The 24,771-nt window shown below is 43.1% G+C and overlaps 1 protein-coding gene and 1 non-coding gene across 2 annotated transcripts in view; both read right to left on the bottom strand.

Annotated features, from left to right (window-relative positions):
• The window catches only part of LOC135570722 (nucleolar protein 58-like), a 29,407-nt gene continuing 4,636 nt past the window's right edge, over positions 1-24,771 (bottom strand). Inside the window, 8 exon segments of the mRNA XM_065016672.1 lie at positions 1-423; positions 529-647; positions 1,787-1,929; positions 7,671-7,732; positions 14,259-14,393; positions 19,381-19,544; positions 19,759-19,795; positions 19,797-20,167. Of these exon segments, the coding sequence (XP_064872744.1) occupies positions 370-423; positions 529-647; positions 1,787-1,929; positions 7,671-7,732; positions 14,259-14,393; positions 19,381-19,544; positions 19,759-19,795; positions 19,797-20,167 (1,085 nt within the window). The 3' untranslated portion in view covers positions 1-369.
• Positions 19,627-19,706, bottom strand: LOC135570731 (small nucleolar RNA SNORD11B). Its single transcript, XR_010463583.1, has one exon. It is a non-coding gene; the product is annotated as a small nucleolar RNA SNORD11B (small nucleolar RNA).

The following is a 24,771-nucleotide window of genomic DNA, read 5'->3' as shown; positions in this document are numbered from 1 at the left end:
TGACTGAGAAAATGGATTTAATCACTTATGGACAAAGACAGCAGAAAAACCCATCTTTTAAAAAAGGCACATCGTTAAACCAGTGGAGGAAGGAAGTGTTTTAACATGGACATTGATATTGTAGACAGTCTATTGGGTCTTTAGTTGATTAGTAATAATAAGAGGTTACAGTAAACTAAAGGTTCATCTTAAACTCAAATCCACAGGAGGATTTATATCAAGTCTCATAACAGATCAGCTGCTGGTCTGAAATAACCTCCGTCTCCAGTTCTCTAGTCTTTAAACGGTCAGATACACCAGTCAGTCTGGCCCTGGTAGATACAACCACAACTAAAAGTTCTAATATAATACAGTTTCTCCCCAACCAGATTAATCTCCCTCTTCCTCCTTGACCTTTTTCTTCTTTTTCTTCTTCTTTGACGACTGTAAATCACAAGAAATAACAAATTAGTATGTTGGTTCAGGCAGAACGGCTTAGATGAGCAGGAATATATATATTCTGGAGGCATGTCCCCATCAGCTACGTACTTCCTCTGTGGGAGAGACGGTCGCCTCCTCTTCCTCTTCCTTTACGTCCTCCTCGGCTTTCTTAGACTTCTTTTTCTTCTTCTTGGGAGTTTCTTCTGCTGCCGTTGAAGCCTCTGGTTCTGAATGAAAACAGAAAGCACCTTGAGACAACAGCACTTAACAGACGGCTGAGAACCTCATGATATGGATTGGGTTATAGAACAGGATGGATGGTGTATTATGGGTTGTGTTATAGAACAGGATGGATGGTGTATTATATAACAGGATGGATGGTGTATTATGGGTTGTGTTATAGAACAGGATGGATGGTATATTATGGGTTGTGTTATATAACAGGATGGATGGTGTATTATATAACAGGATGGATGGTGTATTATGGGTTGTGTTATAGAACAGGATGGATGGTGTATTATAGAACAGGATGGATGGTGTATTATAGAACAGGATGGATGGTGTATTATGGGTTGTGTTATAGAACAGGATGGATGGTGTATTATGGGTTGTGTTATATAACAGGATGGATGGTGTATTATATAACAGGATGGATGGTGTATTATATAACAGGATGGTGTATTATAGGTTGTGTTATATAACAGGATGGATGGTGTATTATGGTGTGTTATATAACAGGATGGATGGTGTATTATGGTGTGTTATATAACAGGATGGATGGTATATTATGGGTTGTGTTATAGAACAGGATGGATGGTGTATTATAGAACAGGATGGATGGTGTATTATGGGTTGTGTTATAGAACAGGATGGATGGTGTATTATGGGTTGTGTTATATAACAGGATGGATGGTGTATTATGGGTTGTGTTATATAACAGGATGGATGGTGTATTATGGGTTGTGTTATATAACAGGATGGATGGTGTATTATGGGTTGTGTTATATAACAGGATGGATGGTGTATTATGGGTTGTGTTATATAACAGGATGGATGGTGTATTATGGGTTGTGTTATATAACAGGATGGATGGTGTATTATAGAACAGGATGGATGGTGTATTATAGAACAGGATGGATGGTGTATTATAGAACAGGATGGATGGTGTATTATAGAACAGGATGGATGGTGTATTATGGTCTCATGTTATGGGTTGTGTTATATAACAGGATGGATGGTGTATTATAGAACAGGATGGATGGTGTATTATGGGTTGTGTTATATAACAGGATGGATGGTGTATTATGGTCTCATGTTATGGGTTGTGTTATACAACAGGATTATGGCTAAGAGTTACTCAACTGACCTTCCACAGGTTCTTTCTTGGGTTTCTTGGTTTTGACTGTCACCGGTGTGGCCACCTCTTCCTCCTCCACCTCCTCAAACTTCCTCTTCTTGGAAACAGAGGGGAGGGTGGAGTCTCCGGAGGGGTCGTACACCTTCACGTCACTACGGAGACATGACAGAACGTTAGTTAACAGCACAGTTGGTAATTAGCCAACGGTCGATTGATTGGTTTAACTAGTTGCTCCTACCCTCTACTTTTTTGAACATTTTGTTAAAAATCGCGCAACATTTCAGCGCCCTGCTACTCATGCCAGGAATATAGTACGTTCATATGGTTAGAATGTGTGTATAGGAAACCCTCGGACGTTTTTAAAACGGGTTAAATCACGACTGTGGCTATTACATAACGTGCGTTACATCGGAAAGCGCAGGAAAACCTGATCACAGAAAATGGAAATAAATATCCTTGCGCCACTTCCAGCAATTGTTAACAGTGAGCCGAATTAGATAAGACCGAGCATTCAACTCCCACAGCATCCCCATGTTGTCTAGAGTCTTGTGAATTGAATCCTCTTTGATTCTTGGTTGAACCGAAACAGGGGCACCACTTACCTCCGGTCTCCGCCCAGATCATTCCGGAAGAGCTCTCTCGTGAAATTTTTTCCAAGACGACAGCTAATGATTTTGACATCGCCTATGGATGATTTTTATCGCTTATTAACGTTTACTAATACCTAAAGTAGCATTACAAACGTATTTCGAAGTGTTTTGTGAAAGTTTATCGTCTACTTTTTGAATTTTAAAAAATGACGTTACGTTGTGAAATCGCTGTTTTTTTCGTTTATCACAGTCTACATATAACGATATCTTGGCTTTATATGGCCCGATTTAATCGAAATAAAGACCCAATAGTGTTTATGGGACATCTAGGAGTGCCAACAAAGAAGATGGTGAAAGGTAATGACTGTTTTCTATTTTATTGTGCGGTTTGTGTAACGCCGAAATGCTAATTATTTTGTTTACGTCCCCTGCTGTGCTTTTGTGTTGTAGTGTATTGGTGCATGCTATCAGATAATAGCTGTCGCCGAAAAGCATTTTAAAAATCTGACTTGTTGCCTGGATTCACAACGAGTGTAGCTTTAATTTGATACCCTGCATGTGTATTTTAATGAACTTTTGAGTTTTAACTAATACTATTAGCATTTAGCGTAGCGCATTTTCATTTCCAGAGCTCTAGTTGGGACACAAGCATCCCAAGTAGAGGCAAGAGGTTAAAGGCTGTTGGGCGACCAAGATGTTTTAGTTGAGCAGTAGCAAGTCAATTTATGGCACACGAGACACCTTTCTGATTCACCACCATCTCAGTGAAATGTTTGCGTTTGATTGTTAGTGTATATCAATTCCCCATTACATATATCACCAGTACTACATTTACCCTTCATTCCTATCATTTACAATCTACAATGCTTGTTTGGTTATGGTAATTTCAGTTAACGCATTCAATATATCAGTCTTTCAGCATTCTCATTGTTGGAGTGGACACATTGTTTGCAGAGTGCACAACCTATGCTACACTTGTGAGAGAAACTGTGTTTCTAGCATTTCATTTACCAGTTAATTTAGTCCTTATTCTGTTTGGCAGCGCGCTCCTGTCAATGTTGAGTAAGAACGCGAACGCATAGCAGTAGACCTATATGCTGCCTAGCCTGCGCGCCAATGTAGGCTTACAAATGTGCCCATCTGATAGTATTTCTGATGGGCTTAACGCACCACTACTAATGACCTGTGGAGCTTCTCAAAGTAATGCTTTGTCACCTCAAAACAGCAAGCAAACATACCGTTTTACCATCCATTGAGAATTACAAAAGTTCCTCAATGTATTTGAAAAATATTCCCAGCTCTCTCACCACTCATGTCCTGCTCGGATCCAATGGAAACGTCATAAAATAAGGCTACCTGATTACTTCCTATCTCTTGATCAAATAGCCTACAGCTGTCTGTCCCGAGCTCACTGGCGGGGGAAACAGGGCACAGAATATTTAAAAAAATATTTCAAGCAAGCCCACCCCCCCCAGACCAAGTTGCGAGCATAGGGCCCCCCCCCAGACCAAGTTGCGAGCATAGGGCCTCCCCCAGACCAAGTTGCTAGCATAGGCCCCCCCCAGACCAAGTTGTGAGCATAGGCCCCCCGACCAAGTTGTGAGCATAGGCCCCCCACCGACCAAGTTGTGAGCATAGGGCCCCCCCCAGACCAAGTTGATACATAGGGCCTCCCCCAAGACCAAGTTGATACATAGGGCCTCCCCCCAGACCAAGTTGATACATAGGGCCTCCTCCCCCAGACCAAGTTGTGAGCATAGGGCCCCCCCAGACCAAGTTGCGAGCATAGGGCCTCCCCCAGACCAAGTTGCGAGCATAGGGCCTCCCCCAGACCAAGTTGAGAGCATAGGGCCTCCCCCAGACCAAGTTGCGAGCATAGGCCCCCCAGACCAAGTTGAGAGCATAGGGCCTCCCCCAGACCAAGTTGAGAGCATAGGGCCCCCCCCCAGACCAAGTTGCGAGCATAGGGCCTCCCCCAGACCAAGTTGCGAGCATAGGGCCTCCCCCAGACCAAGTTGCGAGCATAGGGCCCCCCAGACCAAGTTGCGAGCATAGGGCCCCCAGACCAAGTTGCGAGCATAGGGCCCCCAGACCAAGTTGAGCATAGGGCCCCCCAGACCAAGTTGCGAGCGACCAAGTTGCGAGCATAGGGCCCCCAGACCAAGTTGCGAGCATAGGGCCCCACTGACCAAGTTGCGAGCATAGGGCCTCCCCCCAGACCAAGTTGCGAGCATAGGGCCTCCCCCAGACCAAGTTGCGAGCATAGGGCCTCCCCCCCAGACCAAGTTGCGAGCATAGGGCCTCCCCCCAGACCAAGTTGCGAGCATAGGGCCTCCCCCAGACCAAGTTGCGAGCATAGGGCCTCCCCCCCAGACCAAGTTGCGAGCATAGGGCCCCCCAGACCAAGTTGCGAGCGACCAAGTTGCGAGCATAGGGCCCCCAGACCAAGTTGCGAGCATAGGGCCCCCACTGACCAAGTTGCGAGCATAGGGCCCCCAGACCAAGTTGCGAGCATAGGGCCCCCTCCCCCAGACCAAGTTGCGAGCATAGGGCCCCCTCCCCCCAGACCAAGTTGCGAGCATAGGGCCCCTCCCCCAGACCAAGTTGCGAGCATAGGGCCCCCTCCCCCAGACCAAGTTGCGAGCATAGGGCCCCCTCCCCCAGACCAAGTTGCGAGCATAGGGCCTCCCCCAGACCAAGTTGCGAGCATAGGGCCTCCCCCAGACCAAGTTGCGAGCATAGGGCCTCCCCCAGACCAAGTTGAGAGCATAGGGCCCCCAGACCAAGTTGAGAGCATAGGGCCTCCCCCAGACCAAGTTGCGAGCATAGGGCCCCCAGACCAAGTTGCGAGCATAGGGCCCCTCTCCCCCAGACCAAGTTGCGAGCATAGGGCCCTCCCCCAGACCAAGTTGAGAGCATAGGGCCCTCCCCCAGACCAAGTTGCGAGCATAGGGCCCTCCCCCCAGACCAAGTTGCGAGCATAGGGCCCTCCCCCAGACCAAGTTGCGAGCATAGGGCCCTCCCCCAGACCAAGTTGCGAGCATAGGCCCCCCCCAGACCAAGTTGCGAGCATAGGCCCCCCCCAGACCAAGTTGAGAGCATAGGGCGCCCCCAGACCAAGTTGAGAGCATAGGGCCTCCCCCAGACCAAGTTGCGAGCATAGGGCCCCCCAGACCAAGTTGCGAGCATAGGGCCCCCTCCCCCAGACCAAGTTGCGAGCATAGGGCCCTCCCCAGACCAAGTTGCGAGCATAGGGCCTCCCCCCCAGACCAAGTTGGAGTTTAACTAAATCAGAGGACCGCCCCCTGAGCCCAGTTATGGTCTGGTGTCCTGGGACAGGCCCTTTTCTGCTCTTCCGAATAAAACCCGGGTTTTCTATCACCAGACCAGCTCACCCCAATTACAAGATGGCTTAAGGTTGCAGACCAGCTTACCACAAGAGGGCCCAGGTTTGAGTAGAGACCATAAACCTAAGGTTTGAGTAGAGACCATAAACCTAAGGTTTGAGTAGAGACCATAAACCTAAGGTTTGAGTAGAGACCATAAACCTAAGGTTTGAGTAGAGACCATAAACCTAAGGTTTGAGTAGAGACCATAAACCTAAGGTTTGAGTAGAGACCATAAACCTAAGGTTTGAGTAGATGGCTGAATCTTTTAACCATACCACGTGGTAAAACTCTTAAGACTATCGATACCGCCATTCTAACCACGACAGAGAGAGAGCGGACAAACTCTCCAACAGAAACAAGCGTTTCAACAGAGATACCGACGACACACTGAGCGTAAATATATATATTGATTGCAATAATTCCCGAATGAGCTTTCATGTGTGAAGGATTAGCATTTCAATTGTTATAATTATCACTGTCTAACAAGCCGCCATTAGGGCACATCCTCCTTTCTTTGGAAATATACTGCTCAAAAACATAAAGGGAACACTAAAATAACACATCCTAGATCTGAATGAAGGAAATATTCTTATTAAATACTTTTTTCTTTACATAGTTGAATGTGCTGACAAATCACACATTATCAATGGAAATCAAATTGATCAAACCCCATATCATTTCTTTGGAAATCTATTTTGTATGTGTGACGCATTTCTGTGAATTACTTAGTAAATCAATTATTTTAAGACAATTGATGTATGGATGATTCAGTGAAGACTTTGTTCGTGCAGATAACCAACAATTTACGACGTTTGGAATGAGACTAATGTGAGGTAAATAATGAATTAATCAGAAGACTATGTGATCAGATATTATATTTCTGAAAGTTATATTAGGAAAATTATAACGTTGTAAACTGAATATTTTACTTGGTGCCCCGACTTCCTAGTTAATTACAGTTACATGATTAATGAGTTTAATCACGTAATAATAATTAGAGAGTTATTTGATAAATAAGTCATCAGTTTTAATTATGCCAAAGACACAACCAAGACTTGTTGTTGGGGACAGCCGGTGACGTTACCAGAGAGACGCGACAGAAGGTCAGTTACCAGAGAGACGCGACAGAAGGTCAGTTACCAGAGAGACGCGACAGAAGGTCAGTTACCAGAGAGACGAGACAGAAGGTCAGTTACCAGAGACGCGACAGAAGGTCAGTTACCAGAGAGACGCGACAGAAGGTCAGTTACCAGAGAGACGCGACAGAAGGTCAGTTACCAGAGAGACGCGACAGAAGGTCAGTTACCAGAGAGACGCGACAGAAGGTCAGTTACCAGAGAGACGCGACAGAAGGTCAGTTACCAGAGAGACGCGACAGAAGGTCAGTTACCAGAGAGACGCGACAGAAGGTCAGTTACCAGAGAGACGCGACAGAAGGTCAGTTACCAGAGAGACGCGACAGAAGGTCAGTTACCAGAGAGACGCGACAGAAGGTTAGTTACCAGAGAGACGCGACAGGTCAGTTACCAGAGAGACGCGACAGAAGGTCAGTTACCAGAGACGCGACAGGTCAGTTACCAGAGACGCGACAGAAGGTCAGTTACCAGAGAGACGCGACAGAAGGTTAGTTACCAGAGAGAAGCGACAGAAGGTCAGTTACTAGAGAGACGCGACAGAAGGTCAGTTACCAGAGAGACGCGACAGAAGGTCAGTTACCAGAGAGACGCGACAGAAGGTCAGTTACCAGAGAGACGCGACAGAAGGTTAGTTACCAGAGAGACGCGACAGAAGGTTAGTTACCAGAGAGACGCGACAGAAGGTTAGTTACCAGAGAGACGCGACAGAAGGTTAGTTACCAGAGAGACGCGACAGAAGGTTAGTTACCCAATACAGTAGTTTCCAGGGTTAACTCACCTCTTGTGTTGGTATTTGTCAGACTTCGCCATGGCTTTGCCTGTTCCACTGATTCTTCTGATCTGAAGGGATAAACCAGGGTCAGCACAATATTAGGGGACCGGTAGAGTAGGAGATGAGTAGGGGGCTAGCAGAGTAGGAGATGAGTAGGGGACTAGCAGAGTAGGAGATGAGTAGGGGACTAGCAGAGTAGGGGACTAGCAGAGTAGGAGATGAGTAGGGGACTAGCAGAGTAGGAGATGAGTAGGGGACTAGCAGAGTAGGTGACTAGCAGGATATCACTGTTTAACTTCATTAGGGTAGGGGGCAACATTCAGGAATTTAGGATGAAAAGCGTGCCCAAACTAAACTGCCTGCTACTCAGTCCCAGAAGCTAGGATATGCATAGATTTGGATAGAAAACCCTCAAAAGTTTCCAAAGTGGTTCAAATAATGTCTGAGTATAGCAGAACGGATTTGGCAGGTGAAAACCTGAGAAAAATCCACCCAGGAAGTAGATTTTTGTTTGTTTGTTCTAGTTCTCTATACAATGCCATTACAGTATCCGTTGACTTATGACTCAGTTGCTATGCAGTTCCTATGCCTTCCACGAGATGTCAGCACTATTCAGAAATGGTTTCAGGTTTGTTATTCTGAAAAATGCAGGAGTAAGAGCAGTCTGAATGACTGGACCCTACAGTGTCAGAGCTTTTTCATGCTCAATCCCGAGAGCGTGCCTTTCTTGTTTACCTTTTATATTGACAATGTTATTGTCCGGTTGAAATATTATCGATTATTTAGGCTAAAAACAACCTGAGGATTGAATATAAAACATTGTTTGACATGTTTCTATGAACTTGACGGATACAATTAGGATATTTTGTCTGCCTGTTGTAACGGTTTGAGCCGTGGATTACTGAAGAAAACAAAGAGGTTTTTGGATATAGAGACTATCCAACAAAAGGAAGATTTATTGAATAAATGAAAGTCTTAGTGAAACCATATGAAGATCAAAGGTCAGGGATTCATTTTCTCTCTATTTCTGACTTGTGTAACTCTGCTTGGCTGGTTACTGTTTTAATCTTAGTGAAACCATATGAAGATCAAAGGGATTCATTTTCTCTCTATTTCTGACTTGTGTAACTCTGCTTGGCTGGTTACTGTTTTAATCTTAGTGAAACCATATGAAGATCAAAGGGATTCATTTTCTCTCTATTTCTGACTTGTGTAACTCTGCTTGGCTGGTTACTGTTTTAATCTTAGTGAAACCATATGAAGATCAAAGGGATTCATTTTCTCTCTATTTCTGACTTGTGTAACTCTGCTTGGCTGGTTACTGTTTTAATCTTAGTGAAACCATATGAAGATCAAAGGTCAGGGATTCATTTTCTCTCTATTTCTGACTTGTGTAACTCTGCTTGGCTGGTTACTGTTTTAATCTTAGTGAAACCATATGAAGATCAAAGGTCAGGGATTCATTTTCTCTATTTCTGACTTGTGTAACTCTGCTTGGCTGGTTACTGTTTTAATCTTAGTGAAACCATATGAAGATCAAAGGGATTCATTTTCTCTCTATTTCTGACTTGTGTAACTCTGCTTGGCTGGTTACTGTTTTAATCTTAGTGAAACCATATGAAGATCAAAGGGATTCATTTTCTCTCTATTTCTGACTTGTGTAACTCTGCTTGGCTGGTTACTGTTTTAATCTTAGTGAAACCATATGAAGATCAAAGGGATTCATTTTCTCTCTATTTCTGACTTGTGTAACTCTGCTTGGCTGGTTACTGTTTTAATCTTAGTGAAACCATATGAAGATCAAAGGGATTCATTTTCTCTCTATTTCTGACTTGTGTAACTCTGCTTGGCTGGTTACTGTTTTAATCTTAGTGAAACCATATGAAGATCAAAGGGATTCATTTTCTCTCTATTTCTGACTTGTGTAACTCTGCTTGGCTGGTTACTGTTTTAATCTTAGTGAAAACATATGAAGATCAAAGGGATTCATTTTCTCTCTATTTCTGACTTGTGTAACTCTGCTTGGCTGGTTACTGTTTTAATCTTAGTGAAACCATATGAAGATCAAAGGGATTCATTTTCTCTCTATTTCTGACTTGTGTAACTCTGCTTGGCTGGTTACTGTTTTAATCTTAGTGAAACCATATGAAGATCAAAGGTCAGGGATTCATTTTCTCTCTATTTCTGACTTGTGTAACTCTGCTTGGCTGGTTACTGTTTTAATCTTAGTGAAACCATATGAAGATCAAAGGTCAGGGATTCATTTTCTCTCTATTTCTGACTTGTGTAACTCTGCTTGGCTGGTTACTGTTTTAATCTTAGTGAAACCATATGAAGATCAAAGGGATTCATTTTCTCTCTATTTCTGACTTGTGTAACTCTGCTTGGCTGGTTACTGTTTTAATCTTAGTGAAACCATATGAAGATCAAAGGGATTCATTTTTCTCTATTTCTGACTTGTGTAACTCTGCTTGGCTGGTTACTGTTTTAATCTTAGTGAAACCATATGAAGATCAAAGGTCAGGGATTCATTTTTCTCTATTTCTGACTTGTGTAACTCTGCTTGGCTGGTTACTGTTTTAATCTTAGTGAAACCATATGAAGATCAAAGGTCAGGGATTCATTTTCTCTCTATTTCTGACTTGTGTAACTCTGCTTGGCTGGTTACTGTTTTAATCTTAGTGAAACCATATGAAGATCAAAGGGGATTCATTTTCTCTCTATTTCTGACTTGTGTAACTCTGCTTGGCTGGTTACTGTTTTAATCTTAGTGAAACCATATGAAGATCAAAGGGATTCATTTTCTCTCTATTTCTGACTTGTGTAACTCTGCTTGGCTGGTTACTGTTTTAATCTTAGTGAAACCATATGAAGATCAAAGGGATTCATTTTCTCTCTATTTCTGACTTGTGTAACTCTGCTTGGCTGGTTACTGTTTTAATCTTAGTGAAACCATATGAAAATCAAAGGGATTCTCTATTTCTGACTTGTTTCTCTTGGCTGGTTACTGTTTTATTTCTGACTTGTGTTGTGTAACTCTGCTTGGCTGGTTACTGTTTTAATCTTAGTGAAACCATATGAAGATCAAAGGGATTCATTTTCTCTCTATTTCTGACTTGTGTAACTCTGCTTGGCTGGTTACTGTTTTAATCTTAGTGAAACCATATGAAGATCAAGGTCAGGGATTCATTTTCTCTCTATTTCTGACTTGTGTAACTCTGCTTGGCTGGTTACTGTTTTAATCTTAGTGAAACCATATGAAGATCAAAGGTCAGGGATTCATTTTCTCTCTATTTCTGACTTGTGTAACTCTGCTTGGCTGGTTACTGTTTTAATCTTAGTGAAACCATATGAAGATCAAAGGGATTCATTTTCTCTCTATTTCTGACTTGTGTAACTCTGCTTGGCTGGTTACTGTTTTAATCTTAGTGAAACCATATGAAGATCAAAGGTCAGGGATTCATTTTCTCTCTATTTCTGACTTGTGTAACTCTGCTTGGCTGGTTACTGTTTTAATCTTAGTGAAACCATATGAAGATCAAAGGGATTCATTTTCTCTCTATTTCTGACTTGTGTAACTCTGCTTGGCTGGTTACTGTTTTAATCTTAGTGAAACCATATGAAGATCAAAGGGATTCATTTTCTCTCTATTTCTGACTTGTGTAACTCTGCTTGGCTGGTTACTGTTTTAATCTTAGTGAAACCATATGAAGATCAAAGGGATTCATTTTCTCTCTATTTCTGACTTGTGTAACTCTGCTTGGCTGGTTACTGTTTTAATCTTAGTGAAACCATATGAAGATCAAAGGTCAGGGATTCATTTTCTCTCTATTTCTGACTTGTGTAACTCTGCTTGGCTGGTTACTGTTTTAATCTTAGTGAAACCATATGAAGATCAAAGGTCAGGGATTCATTTTCTCTCTATTTCTGACTTGTGTAACTCTGCTTGGCTGGTTACTGTTTTAATCTTAGTGAAACCATATGAAGATCAAAGGATTCATTTTCTCTCTATTTCTGACTTGTGTTGGCTGGTTACTGTTTTAATCTTAGTGAAACCATATGAAGATCAAAGGATTCATTTTCTCTATTTCTGACTTGTGTAACTCTGCTTGGCTGGTTACTGTTTTAATCTTAGTGAAACCATATGAAGATCAAAGGGATTCATTTTCTCTCTATTTCTGACTTGTGTAACTCTGAAACTTGGCTGGTTACTGTTTTAATCTTAGTGAAACCATATGAAGATCAAAGGGATTCATTTTCTCTCTATTTCTGACTTGTGTAACTCTGCTTGGCTGGTTACTGTTTTAATCTTAGTGAAACCATATGAAGATCAAAGGGATTCATTTTCTCTCTATTTCTGACTTGTGTAACTCTGCTTGGCTGGTTACTGTTTTAATCTTAGTGAAACCATATGAAGATCAAAGGGATTCATTTTCTCTCTATTTCTGACTTGTGTAACTCTGCTTGGCTGGTTACTGTTTTAATCTTAGTGAAACCATATGAAGATCAAAGGGATTCATTTTCTCTCTATTTCTGACTTGTGTAACTCTGCTTGGCTGGTTACTGTTTTAATCTTAGTGAAACCATATGAAGATCAAAGGGATTCATTTTCTCTCTATTTCTGACTTGTGTAACTCTGCTTGGCTGGTTACTGTTTTAATCTTAGTGAAACCATATGAAGATCAAAGGATTCATTTTCTCTCTATTTCTGACTTGTGTAACTCTGCTTGGCTGGTTACTGTTTTAATCTTAGTGAAACCATATGAAGATCAAAGGGATTCATTTTCTCTCTATTTCTGACTTGTGTAACTCTGCTTGGCTGGTTACTGTTTTAATCTTAGTGAAACCATATGAAGATCAAAGGGATTCATTTTCTCTCTATTTCTGACTTGTGTAACTCTGCTTGGCTGGTTACTGTTTTAATCTTAGTGAAACCATATGAAGATCAAAGGGATTCATTTTCTCTCTATTTCTGACTTGTGTAACTCTGCTTGGCTGGTTACTGTTTTAATCTTAGTGAAACCATATGAAGATCAAAGGGGATTCATTTTTCTCTATTTCTGACTTGTGTAACTCTGCTTGGCTGGTTACTGTTTTAATCTTAGTGAAACCATATGAAGATCAAAGGTCAGGGATTCATTTTCTCTCTATTTCTGACTTGTGTAACTCTGCTTGGCTGGTTACTGTTTTAATCTTAGTGAAACCATATGAAGATCAAAGGGATTCATTTTCTCTCTATTTCTGACTTGTGTAACTCTGCTTGGCTGGTTACTGTTTTAATCTTAGTGAAACCATATGAAGATCAAAGGGATTCATTTTCTCTATTTCTGACTTGTGTAACTCTGCTTGGCTGGTTACTGTTTTAATCTTAGTGAAACCATATGAAGATCAAAGGGATTCATTTTCTCTCTATTTCTGACTTGTGTAACTCTGCTTGGCTGGTTACTGTTTTAATCTTAGTGAAACCATATGAAGATCTTAGTGAAAAGGTCAGGATTCATTTTCTTAGTGAAACCATATGAAGATCTATTTTCTGACTTGTGTAACTCTGCTTGGCTGGTTACTGTTTTAATCTTAGTGAAACCATATGAAGATCAAAGGTCAGGGATTCATTTTCTCTATTTCTGACTTGTGTAACTCTGCTTGGCTGGTTACTGTTTTAATCTTAGTGAAACCATATGAAGATCAAAGGTCAGGGATTCATTTTCTATTTCTCTATTTCTGACTTGTGTAACTCTGCTTGGCTGGTTACTGTTTTAATCTTAGTGAAACCATATGAAGATCAAAGGTCAGGGATTCATTTTCTCTCTATTTCTGACTTGTGTAACTCTGCTTGGCTGGTTACTGTTTTAATCTTAGTGAAACCATATGAAGATCAAAGGTCAGGGATTCATTTTCTCTCTATTTCTGACTTGTGTAACTCTGCTTGGCTGGTTACTGTTTTAATCTTAGTGAAACCATATGAAGATCAAAGGGATTCATTTTCTCTCTATTTCTGACTTGTGTAACTCTGCTTGGCTGGTTACTGTTTTAATCTTAGTGAAACCATATGAAGATCAAAGGTCAGGGATTCATTTTCTCTCTATTTCTGACTTGTGTAACTCTGCTTGGCTGGTTACTGTTTTAATCTTAGTGAAACCATATGAAGATCAAAGGGATTCATTTTCTCTCTATTTCTGACTTGTGTAACTCTGCTTGGCTGGTTACCATTTTGTAATGATTTGTCTGATGTTCTCAAATAATCACATTGGTATGCTTTCGCCGTAAAGACTTTTTGAAATCTGACAATGGTTGGATTCACAAGAAGTTCATATTTAAAACTATGTATAACACTTGTATGTTTTCAGATTTTTAAAATAATGAGTATTTCTGTTTTTGAATTTGGCGCTCTGTAATTTCCCTGGATGTTGGCCAGGTGGGAAGCTAGCGTCCAACGTACACCAGTGAGGTTATTAATGCTCAGATGAGGTAGTGATTGAAAAGCATCAGGTAGTTTCAGGACTGTTGACATTAGTCATCATCACTGATTGGCATCTCATGTGGGCTGGTTGTTTTGGGCCTCTAGCAGTAAGGGGCAGAGAGAGAGCTACTTACTCCCTTCTCCTCTAGGTGGCGTAGTCTGGCCTCCAGCTTGGCACGGTTCTCAACTCCCATCTCAGCGTTTGTGTCCTCTCCCAGGGCATCGTAGCGGATCGCCAGAGATGCTTTGGCTGCCAGCATCCTGGAGATCTGAGAGGAGAGAAAGAAGCTTGACTAGAACATGACAGCAGTACTGTAGAGTGGAGAGACATTCTGATTAGATCTAGATCACACCTGGAACACGACAACAGTACTGTAGTGTGGAGAGACATTCTGATTAGATCACACCTGGAACACGACAACAGTACTGTAGTGTGGAGAGACATTCTGATTAGAACTAGATCACACCTGGAACATGACAACAGTACTGTAGTGTGGAGAGACATTCTGATTAGAACTAGATCACACCTGGAACACGACAACAGTACTGTAGTGTGGAGAGACATTCTGATTAGAACTAGATCACACCTGGAACACGACAACAGTACTGTAGTGTGGAGAGACATTCTGATTAGAACTAGATCACACCTGGAACACGACAACAGTACTGTAGTGTGGAGAGACATTCTGATTAGAACTAGATCACACCTGGAACACGACAGCAGTACTGTAGTGTGGAGAGACATTCTGATTAGATCACACCTGGAACATGACAACAGTACTGTAGTGTGGAGAGACATTCTGATTAGATCACACCTGGAACATGACAACAGTACTGTAGTGTGGAGAGACATTCTGATTAGAACTAGATCACACCTGGAACACGACAACAGTACTGTAGAGTGGAGAGACATTCTGATTAGAACTAGATCACACCTGGAACATGACAGCAGTACTGTAGTGTGGAGAGACATTCTGATTAGAACTAGATCACACCTGGAACACGACAACAGTACTGTAGTGTGGAGAGACATTCTGATTAGAACTAGATCACACCTGGAACATGACAGCAGTACTGTAGTGTGGAGAGACATTCTGATTAGAACTAGATCACACCTGGAACACGGCAACAGTACTGTAGAGTGGAGAGACATTCTGATTAGAACTAGATCACACCTGGAACACGACAACAGTACTGTAGTGTGGAGAGACATTCTGATTAGAACTAGATCACACCTGGAACACGACAACAGTACTGTAGAGTGGAGAGACATTCTGATTAGAACTAGATCACACCTGGAACACGGCAACAGTACTGTAGAGTGGAGAGACATTCTGATTAGAACTAGATCACACCTGGAACATGACAGCAGTACTGTAGTGTGGAGAGACATTCTGATTAGATCACACCTGGAACATGACAACAGTACTGTAGTGTGGAGAGACATTCTGATTAGAACTAGATCACACCTGGAACACGGCAACAGTACTGTAGAGTGGAGAGACATTCTGACTAGAACTAGATCACACCTGGAACATGACAACAGTACTGTAGTGTGGAGAGACATTCTGATTAGAACTAGATCACACCTGGAACACGACAACAGTACTGTAGTGTGGAGAGACATTCTGATTAGAACTAGATCACACCTGGAACACGACAACAGTACTGTAGTGTGGAGAGACATTCTGATTAGAACTAGATCACACCTGGAACATGACAGCAGTACTGTAGTGTGGAGAGACATTCTGATTAGAACTAGATCACACCTGGAACACGGCAACAGTACTGTAGAGTGGAGAGACATTCTGATTAGAACTAGATCACACCTGGAACACGACAACAGTACTGTAGTGTGGAGAGACATTCTGATTAGAACTAGATCACACCTGGAACACGACAACAGTACTGTAGAGTGGAGAGACATTCTGATTAGAACTAGATCACACCTGGAACACGGCAACAGTACTGTAGAGTGGAGAGACATTCTGATTAGAACTAGATCACACCTGGAACATGACAGCAGTACTGTAGTGTGGAGAGACATTCTGATTAGATCACACCTGGAACATGACAACAGTACTGTAGTGTGGAGAGACATTCTGATTAGAACTAGATCACACCTGGAACATGACAGCAGTACTGTAGTGTGGAGAGACATTCTGATTAGAACTAGATCACACCTGGAACATGACAACAGTACTGTAGTGTGGAGAGACATTCTGATTAGAACTAGATCACACCTGGAACATGACAACAGTACTGTAGTGTGGAGAGACATTCTGATTAGAACTAGATCACACCTGGAACACGACAACAGTACTGTAGTGTGGAGAGACATTCTGATTAGAACTAGATCACACCTGGAACATGACAACAGTACTGTAGTGTGGAGAGACATTCTGATTAGAACTAGATCACACCTGGAACATGACAGCAGTACTGTAGAGTGGAGAGACATTCTGATTAGAACTAGATCACACCTGGAACACGACAACAGTACTGTAGAGTGGAGAGACATTCTGATTAGAACTAGATCACACCTGGAACACGGCAACAGTACTGTAGTGTGGAGAGACATTCTGATTAGATCACACCTGGAACACGACAACAGTACTGTAGTGTGGAGAGACATTCTGATTAGAACTAGATCACACCTGGAACATGACAACAGTACTGTAGTGTGGAGAGACATTCTGATTAGATCTAAATCACACCTGGAACATGACAGCAGTACTGTAGTGTGGAGAGACATTCTGATTAGATCACACCTGGAACATGACAACAGTACTGTAGTGTGGAGAGACATTCTGATTAGAACTAGATCACACATGGAATATGACAACAGTACTGTAGTGTGGAGAGACATTCTGATTAGAACTAGATCACACCTGGAACACGACAACAGTACTGTAGTGTGGAGAGACATTCTGATTAGAACTAGATCACACCTGGAACATGACAACAGTACTGTAGTGTGGAGAGACATTCTGATTAGAACTAGATCACACCTGGAACACGACAGCAGTACTGTAGTGTGGAGAGACATTCTGATTAGATCACACCTGGAACATGACAACAGTACTGTAGTGTGGAGAGACATTCTGATTAGATCACACCTGGAACATGACAACAGTACTGTAGTGTGGAGAGACATTCTGATTAGAACTAGATCACACCTGGAACACGACAACAGTACTGTAGAGTGGAGAGACATTCTGATTAGAACTAGATCACACCTGGAACATGACAGCAGTACTGTAGTGTGGAGAGACATTCTGATTAGAACTAGATCACACCTGGAACACGACAACAGTACTGTAGTGTGGAGAGACATTCTGATTAGAACTAGATCACACCTGGAACATGACAGCAGTACTGTAGTGTGGAGAGACATTCTGATTAGAACTAGATCACACCTGGAACACGGCAACAGTACTGTAGAGTGGAGAGACATTCTGATTAGAACTAGATCACACCTGAACACGACAACAGTACTGTAGTGTGGAGAGACATTCTGATTAGAACTAGATCACACCTGGAACACGACAACAGTACTGTAGAGTGGAGAGACATTCTGATTAGAACTAGATCACACCTGGAACACGGCAACAGTACTGTAGAGTGGAGAGACATTCTGATTAGAACTAGATCACACCTGGAACATGACAGCAGTACTGTAGTGTGGAGAGACATTCTGATTAGATCACACCTGGAACATGACAACAGTACTGTAGTGTGGAGAGACATTCTGATTAGAACTAGATCACACCTGGAACATGACAGCAGTACTGTAGTGTGGAGAGACATTCTGATTAGAACTAGATCACACCTGGAACACGACAACAGTACTGTAGTGTGGAGAGACATTCTGATTAGAACTAGATCACACCTGGAACACGACAACAGTACTGTAGTGTGGAGAGACATTCTGATTAGAACTAGATCACACCTGAACATGACAGCAGTACTGTAGTGTGGAGAGACATTCTGATTAGAACTAGATCACACCTGAACACGGCAACAGTACTGTAGAGTGGAGAGACATTCTGATTAGAACTAGATCACACCTGAACACGACAACAGTACTGTAGTGTGGAGAGACATTCTGATTAGAACTAGATCACACCTGGAACACGACAACAGTACTGTAGAGTGAGAGACATTCTGATTAGAACTAGATCACACCTGGAACACGGCAACAGTACTGTAGAGTGGAGAGACATTCTGATTAGAACTAGATCACACCTGGAACATGACAGCAGTACTGTAGTGTGGAGAGACATTCTGATTAGATCACACCTGGAACATGACAACAGTACTGTAGTGTGGAGAGACATTCTGATTAGAACTAGATCACACCTGGAACATGACAGCAGTACTGTAGTGTGGAGAGACATTCTGATTAGAACTAGATCACACCTGGAACATGACAACAGTACTGTAGTGTGGAGAGACATTCTGATTAGAACTAGATCACACCTGGAACATGACAACAGTACTGTAGTGTGGAGAGACATTCTGATTAGAACTAGATCACACCTGGAACACGACAACAGTACTGTAGTGTGAGAGACATTCTGATTAGAACTAGATCACACCTGGAACATGACAACAGTACTGTAGTGTGGAGAGACATTCTGATTAGAACTAGATCACACCTGGAACATGACAGCAGTACTGTAGTGTGGAGAGACATTCTGATTAGAACTAGATCACACCTGGAACACGGCAACAGTACTGTAGAGTGGAGAGACATTCTGACTAGAACTAGATCACACCTGGAACATGACAACAGTACTGTAGTGTGGAGAGACATTCTGATTAGAACTAGATCACACCTGGAACACGACAACAGTACTGTAGTGTGGAGAGACATTCTGATTAGAACTAGATCACACCTGGAACACGACAACAGTACTGTAGTGTGGAGAGACATTCTGATTAGAACTAGATCACACCTGGAACATGACAGCAGTACTGTAGTGTGGAGAGACATTCTGATTAGATCACACCTGGAACATGACAACAGTACTGTAGTGTGGAGAGACATTCTGATTAGAACTAGATCACACCTGGAACATGACAACAGTACTGTAGTGTGGAGAGACATTCTGATTAGATCACACCTGGAACATGACAACAGTACTGTGGAGAGACATTCTGATTAGAACTAGATCACACCTGGAACACGACAACAGTACTGTAGTGTGGAGAGACATTCTACTTCTAGTGATGGCTGAACAAAAGCCTCACCTTGCCCTTGTTCTTGGCCGAGGTCTGTCCCACCAGAGAGGCGTGGTAGATGAGACCATATTTGGGCGTGTCTCTGCGCGTCTTCAGGGCTCTGAACAGGGCCTTCTCTGCTCCCAGGATCTGGACTGTGGAGGCCGGGTGCTTGGCCAGGTTCAACAGGGACCCTGTCAGAGAGAACCAGAGCATTTAGGAGCAGTTTGGGCGTTTCCAGCTGCCTACTACAGGTGTCCAGGTAAAAGGTTTTAATTCAAGCTCAGATGAGGTAGTGACTGAAAAGCATCAGGTTTCAGGATTGTGACATATAGTCATATTAATCACCGCTTGTTTTGTGTTGTGAATGATTCCTGCTGTGTGATTGGCCGTTAGATCATGACTCACCAGCGTGAGAGATGAGCCGTGCCCCTACCAGTTCCCCCCACCATGACAGTCAGGTTGGGAGCGATAGCCATCATCCTGTTCTTCAGATAGTCGTACAGTTGGGTGCGGTACTCTGTAATCTCTATCACCTGGTCACACAGGTGCATGATGTTGCCGATGTCCTCCTCTGACACCTCCGTTCCCATGGAGATCTCTGCAGCCAGTTTGACCTCTGCCTCCACCTCCTCGGGGAGATGCTCAGACAGGTCGGTGGTTGCCACGTTGGTACGAGCGCCTATCTTCCGGACACTCTTGCAGTAGGCCAGGTTGTCAGTGATGATCTTCCCCACCTCAGGGAAGTGCCAGCCGTACCACTCCCTACAGCGCATGATGTAGTTGTTGAGCTCCTTGTCCAGGTCATCCAGCAGAGCTGCACAGATCAAAACACTAGTTACACCTGTTACTGAGCTACAGCCCATAATACTAGTTACACCTGTTACTGAGCTACAGCCCATAATACTAGTTACACCTGTTACTGAGCTACAGCCCATAATACTAGTTACACCTGTTACTGAGCTACAGCCCATAATACTAGTTACACCTGTTACTGAGCTACAGCCCATAATACTAGTTACCCCTGTTACTGAGCTACAGACCATAATACTAGTCACACCTGCTACAGCCCATAATACTAGTTACACCTGTTACTGAGCTACAGCCCATAATACTAGTTACACCTGTTACTGAGCTACATCCCATAATACTAGTTACACCTGTTACTGAGCTACAGCCCATAATACTAGTTACACCTGTTACTGAGCTACAGCCCATAATACTAGTTACACCTGTTACTGAGCTACATCCCATAATACTAGTTACACCTGTTACTGAGCTACAGCCCATAATACTAGTTACCCCTGTTACTGAGCTACAGACCATAATACTAGTCACACCTGTTACTGAGCTACAGACCATAATACTAGTCACACCTGTCTACAGACCATAATACTAGTCACACCTGTCTACAGACCATAATACTAGTCACACCTGTCTACAGACCATAATACTAGTCACACCGGTCTACAGACCATAATACTAGTCACACCCGTCTACAGACCATAATACTAGTCACACCTGTTACTGAGCTACAGACCATAATACTAGTCACACCTGTTACTGAGCTACAGACCATAATACTAGTCACACCTGTCTACAGACCATAATACTAGTCACACCTGTTACTGAGCTACAGACTATAATACTAGTCACACCTGTTACTGAGCTACAGACCATAATACTAGTCACACCTGTTACTGAGCTACAGACCATAATACTAGTCACACCTGTCTACAGACCATAATACTAGTCACACCTGTCTACAGGCCATAATACTAGTCACACCTGTCTACAGACCATAATACTAGTCACACCTGTCTACAGACCATAATACTAGTCACACCTGTTACTGAGCTACAGACCATAATACTAGTTACCCCTGTTACTGAGCTACAGACCATAATATGTAAGATGTAAGATGTGCCTTTTGTGAAGTCTATCACATGATAAATGATCTCAGTTTCCAAGATGGCATAGCAGTTCAGACGTCTTTTGTCCTCGTCTTGTCGTGTCGTGTATATATATATATTTACAACTTTTTTTTCACATACATTTTATTTTTATTTTCCATCAACTCATCTTCAATACACTCTCCTGCAACCTGCCTCACCAATTGATATGTATAAATACGTATTATTTACCTCAAATCTGCAATCAAATCTGCAATCCTCCAAGAAGCTAGCCAGAAGCTAGTTAGCTTCTTTACTGGCAACTCGTTCGTATTCAGCTAACCACGGTTTGTGGTCATTAGCTATCCTTTAACTCGAAAAATCTATCGCCAGTTTTGTATGGCGCAGCGCTGCTCGGAACGGAACATACCGACCGATTTTTTTTTTTCTCTCCATGTCCCTGGATTTCAACTGCTCTCTGGACATTCACTCCGGATCTCACAGCTAGCTGGCTGCTATCCGTGTGTCTATCTGCTTTCAGCCGATTCCGAGCAAACATCAATTACTCCCGGAGCTAGCGAGCCCGCCAACCACTCCTGAGCCCGTCAATCACTCCTGGGCTGCAGTCACCTATCCGACCCGCTTTACTGCCTACACGGAGCCCCTCCGGGCCTCAACTGGACTGCCGACGTTATCTACCCGAAGGAGATCCGGCTGGCTCCTCCCCGCGACGTTACCTGAATGCCCATCTGCGGCCTGCTAACCGTTAGCTGTCTTACCGGATGCTCTCAGAATAGACAATCGGACAATTTATTTATTTTTATTATTAACATGTTTCTTCTTGGGCCTCTATAACTATATCTATTGTTTTTATTTTTTTGTTGTTGTGTGATTTGGACTAATCCCCTCTACAACACGGAACTCCACTAATCTACTGACGGAACGCAAGAGGTGGCTAACAACAGACCTCCATCCTATGCTAGCTTGCTACCGATGTCCTGGCTAGCTGTCTAAATCGCCGTGACCCCAAACCAACCTCTCCACTCCTGGACCCTTTTGATCACTCGACTAAGGATGCCTCTCCTTAATGTCAATATGTCTTGTCCATTGCTGTTCTGGTTAGTGTTTATTGGCTTATTTCACTGCAGAGCCTCTAGTCCTGCTCACTATACCTTATCCAACTTATTATTTCCACCACCCACACATGCAATGACATCTCCTGGTTTCAATGTTTCTAGAGACAATATCTCTCTCTCTTCATCACTCAATACCTAGGTTTACCTCCACTGTACTCACATCCTACCATACCTTTGTCTGTACATTATACCTTGATGCTATTTTATCGCCCCCAGAAACCTCCTTTTACTCTCTGTTCCAGACGTTCTAGACGACCAATTCTTATTGCTTTTAGCCGTACTTTATTCTTCTCCTCCTATGTTCCTCTGGCGATGTAGAGGTGAATCCAGGCCCTGCAGTGCCTAGCTCCACTCCTATTCCCCAGGCTCTCTTTTTGATGACTTCTGTAACCGTAATAGCCTTGGTTTCATGCATGTTAACATTAGAAGCCTCCTCCTAAGTTTGTTCTTTTCACTGCTTTAGCACACTCTGCCAACCCGGATGTTCTAGCTGTGTCTGAATCCTGGCTTAGGAAGACCACCAAAAATTCAGAAATTTTAATTCCAAACTACAACATTTTCAGACAAGATAGAACTGCTAAAGGGGGCGGTGTTGCAATCTACTGCAAAGATAGCCTGCAGAGTTCTGTCCTACTATCCAGGTCTGTACCCAAACAATTTGAACTTCTACTTTTAAAAATCCACCTCTCTAAAAACAAGTCTCTCACCGTTGCCGCCTGCTATAGACCACCCTCTGCTCCCAGCTGTGCTCTGACACCATATGTGAACTGATTGCCCCCATCTATCTTCAGAGCTCGTGCTGCTAGGCGACCTAAACTGGAACATGCTTAACACCCCAGCCATCCTACAATCTAAACTTGATGCCCTCAATCTCACACAAATTATCAATGAACCTACCAGGTACCCCCAAAGCCTTAAACACGGGCACCCTCATAGATATCATCCTAACCAACTTCCCCTCTAAATACACCTCTGCTGTCTTCAACCAAGATCTCAGCGATCACTGCCTCATTGCCTGCATCCGTAATGGGTCAGCGGTCAAACGACCTCCACTCATCACTGTAAAACGCTCCCTGAAACACTTCAGCGAGCAGGCCTTTCTAATCGACCTGGCCGGGGTGTCCTGGAAGGATATTGATCTCATCCCGTCAGTAGAGGATGCCTGGATATTTTTTTAAAAATGCCTTCCTAACAATCTTAAATAAACATGCCCCATTCAAGAAAATTAGAACCAGGAACAGATATAGCCCTTGGTTCTCCCCAGACCTGACTGCCCTTAACCAACACAAAACATCCTATGGCGTTCTGCATTAGCATCGAACAGCCCCGTGATATGCAGCTGTTCAGGGAAGCTAGAAACCGTTATACACAGGCAGTTAGAAAAGCCAAGGCTAGCTTTTTCAAGCAGAAATTTGCTTCCTGCAACACTAACTCTAAAAAGTTCTGGGACACTGTAAAGTCCATGGAGAATAAGAACACCTCCTCCCAGCTGCCCACTGCACTGAAGATAGGAAACACTGTCACCACTGATAAATCCACCATAATTGAGAATTTCAATAAGCATTTTTCTACGGCTGGCCATGCTTTCCACCTGGCAACTCCTACCCCGGTCAACAGCACTGCACCCCAACAGCAACTCGCCCAAGCCTTCCCATTTCTCCTTCTCCCAAATCCATTCAGCTGAAGTTCTGAAAGAGCTGAAAATCTGGACCCCTACAAATCAGCCGGGCTAGACAATCTGGACCCTTTCTTTCTAAAATTATCTGCCGAAATTGTTGCCACCCCTATTACTAGCCTGTTCAACTCTCTTCTTGTCATCTGAGATTCCCAAAGACTGGAAAGCAGCTGCGGTCATCCCCCTCTTCAAAGGGGGGACACTCTTGACCCAAACTGCTACAGACCTATATCTATCCTACCATGCCTTTCTAAGGTCTTCGAAAGCCAAGTCAACAAACAGATTACCACCATTTCGAATCTCACCATACCTTCTCTGCTATGCAATCTGGTTTCAGAGCTGGTCATGGGTGCACCTCAGCCACGCTCAAGGTCCTAAACGATATCTTAACCGCCATCGATAAGAAACATTACTGTGCAGCCGTATTCATTGATCTGGCCAAGGCTTTCGACTCTGTCAACCACCACATCCTTATCGGCAGACTCGACAGCCTTGGTTTCTCAAATGATTGCCTCGCCTGGTTCACCAACTACTTCTCTGATAGAGTTCAGTGTGTCAAATCGGAGGGTCTGCTGTCCGACCTCTGGCAGTCTCTATGGGGGTGCCACAGGGTTCAATTCTTGGACCGACTCTCTTCTCTGTATACATCAATGATGTTGCTCTTGCTGCTGGTGAGTCTCTGATCCACCTCTACGCAGACGACACCATTCTGTATACT

This window comes from Oncorhynchus nerka, unplaced genomic scaffold (assembly GCF_034236695.1).
Source record: "Oncorhynchus nerka isolate Pitt River unplaced genomic scaffold, Oner_Uvic_2.0 unplaced_scaffold_909, whole genome shotgun sequence".
In the NCBI taxonomy this organism is placed as follows: Eukaryota; Metazoa; Chordata; class Actinopteri; order Salmoniformes; family Salmonidae; genus Oncorhynchus; species Oncorhynchus nerka.
This window is presented reverse-complemented; position numbering and strand designations above follow the sequence as displayed.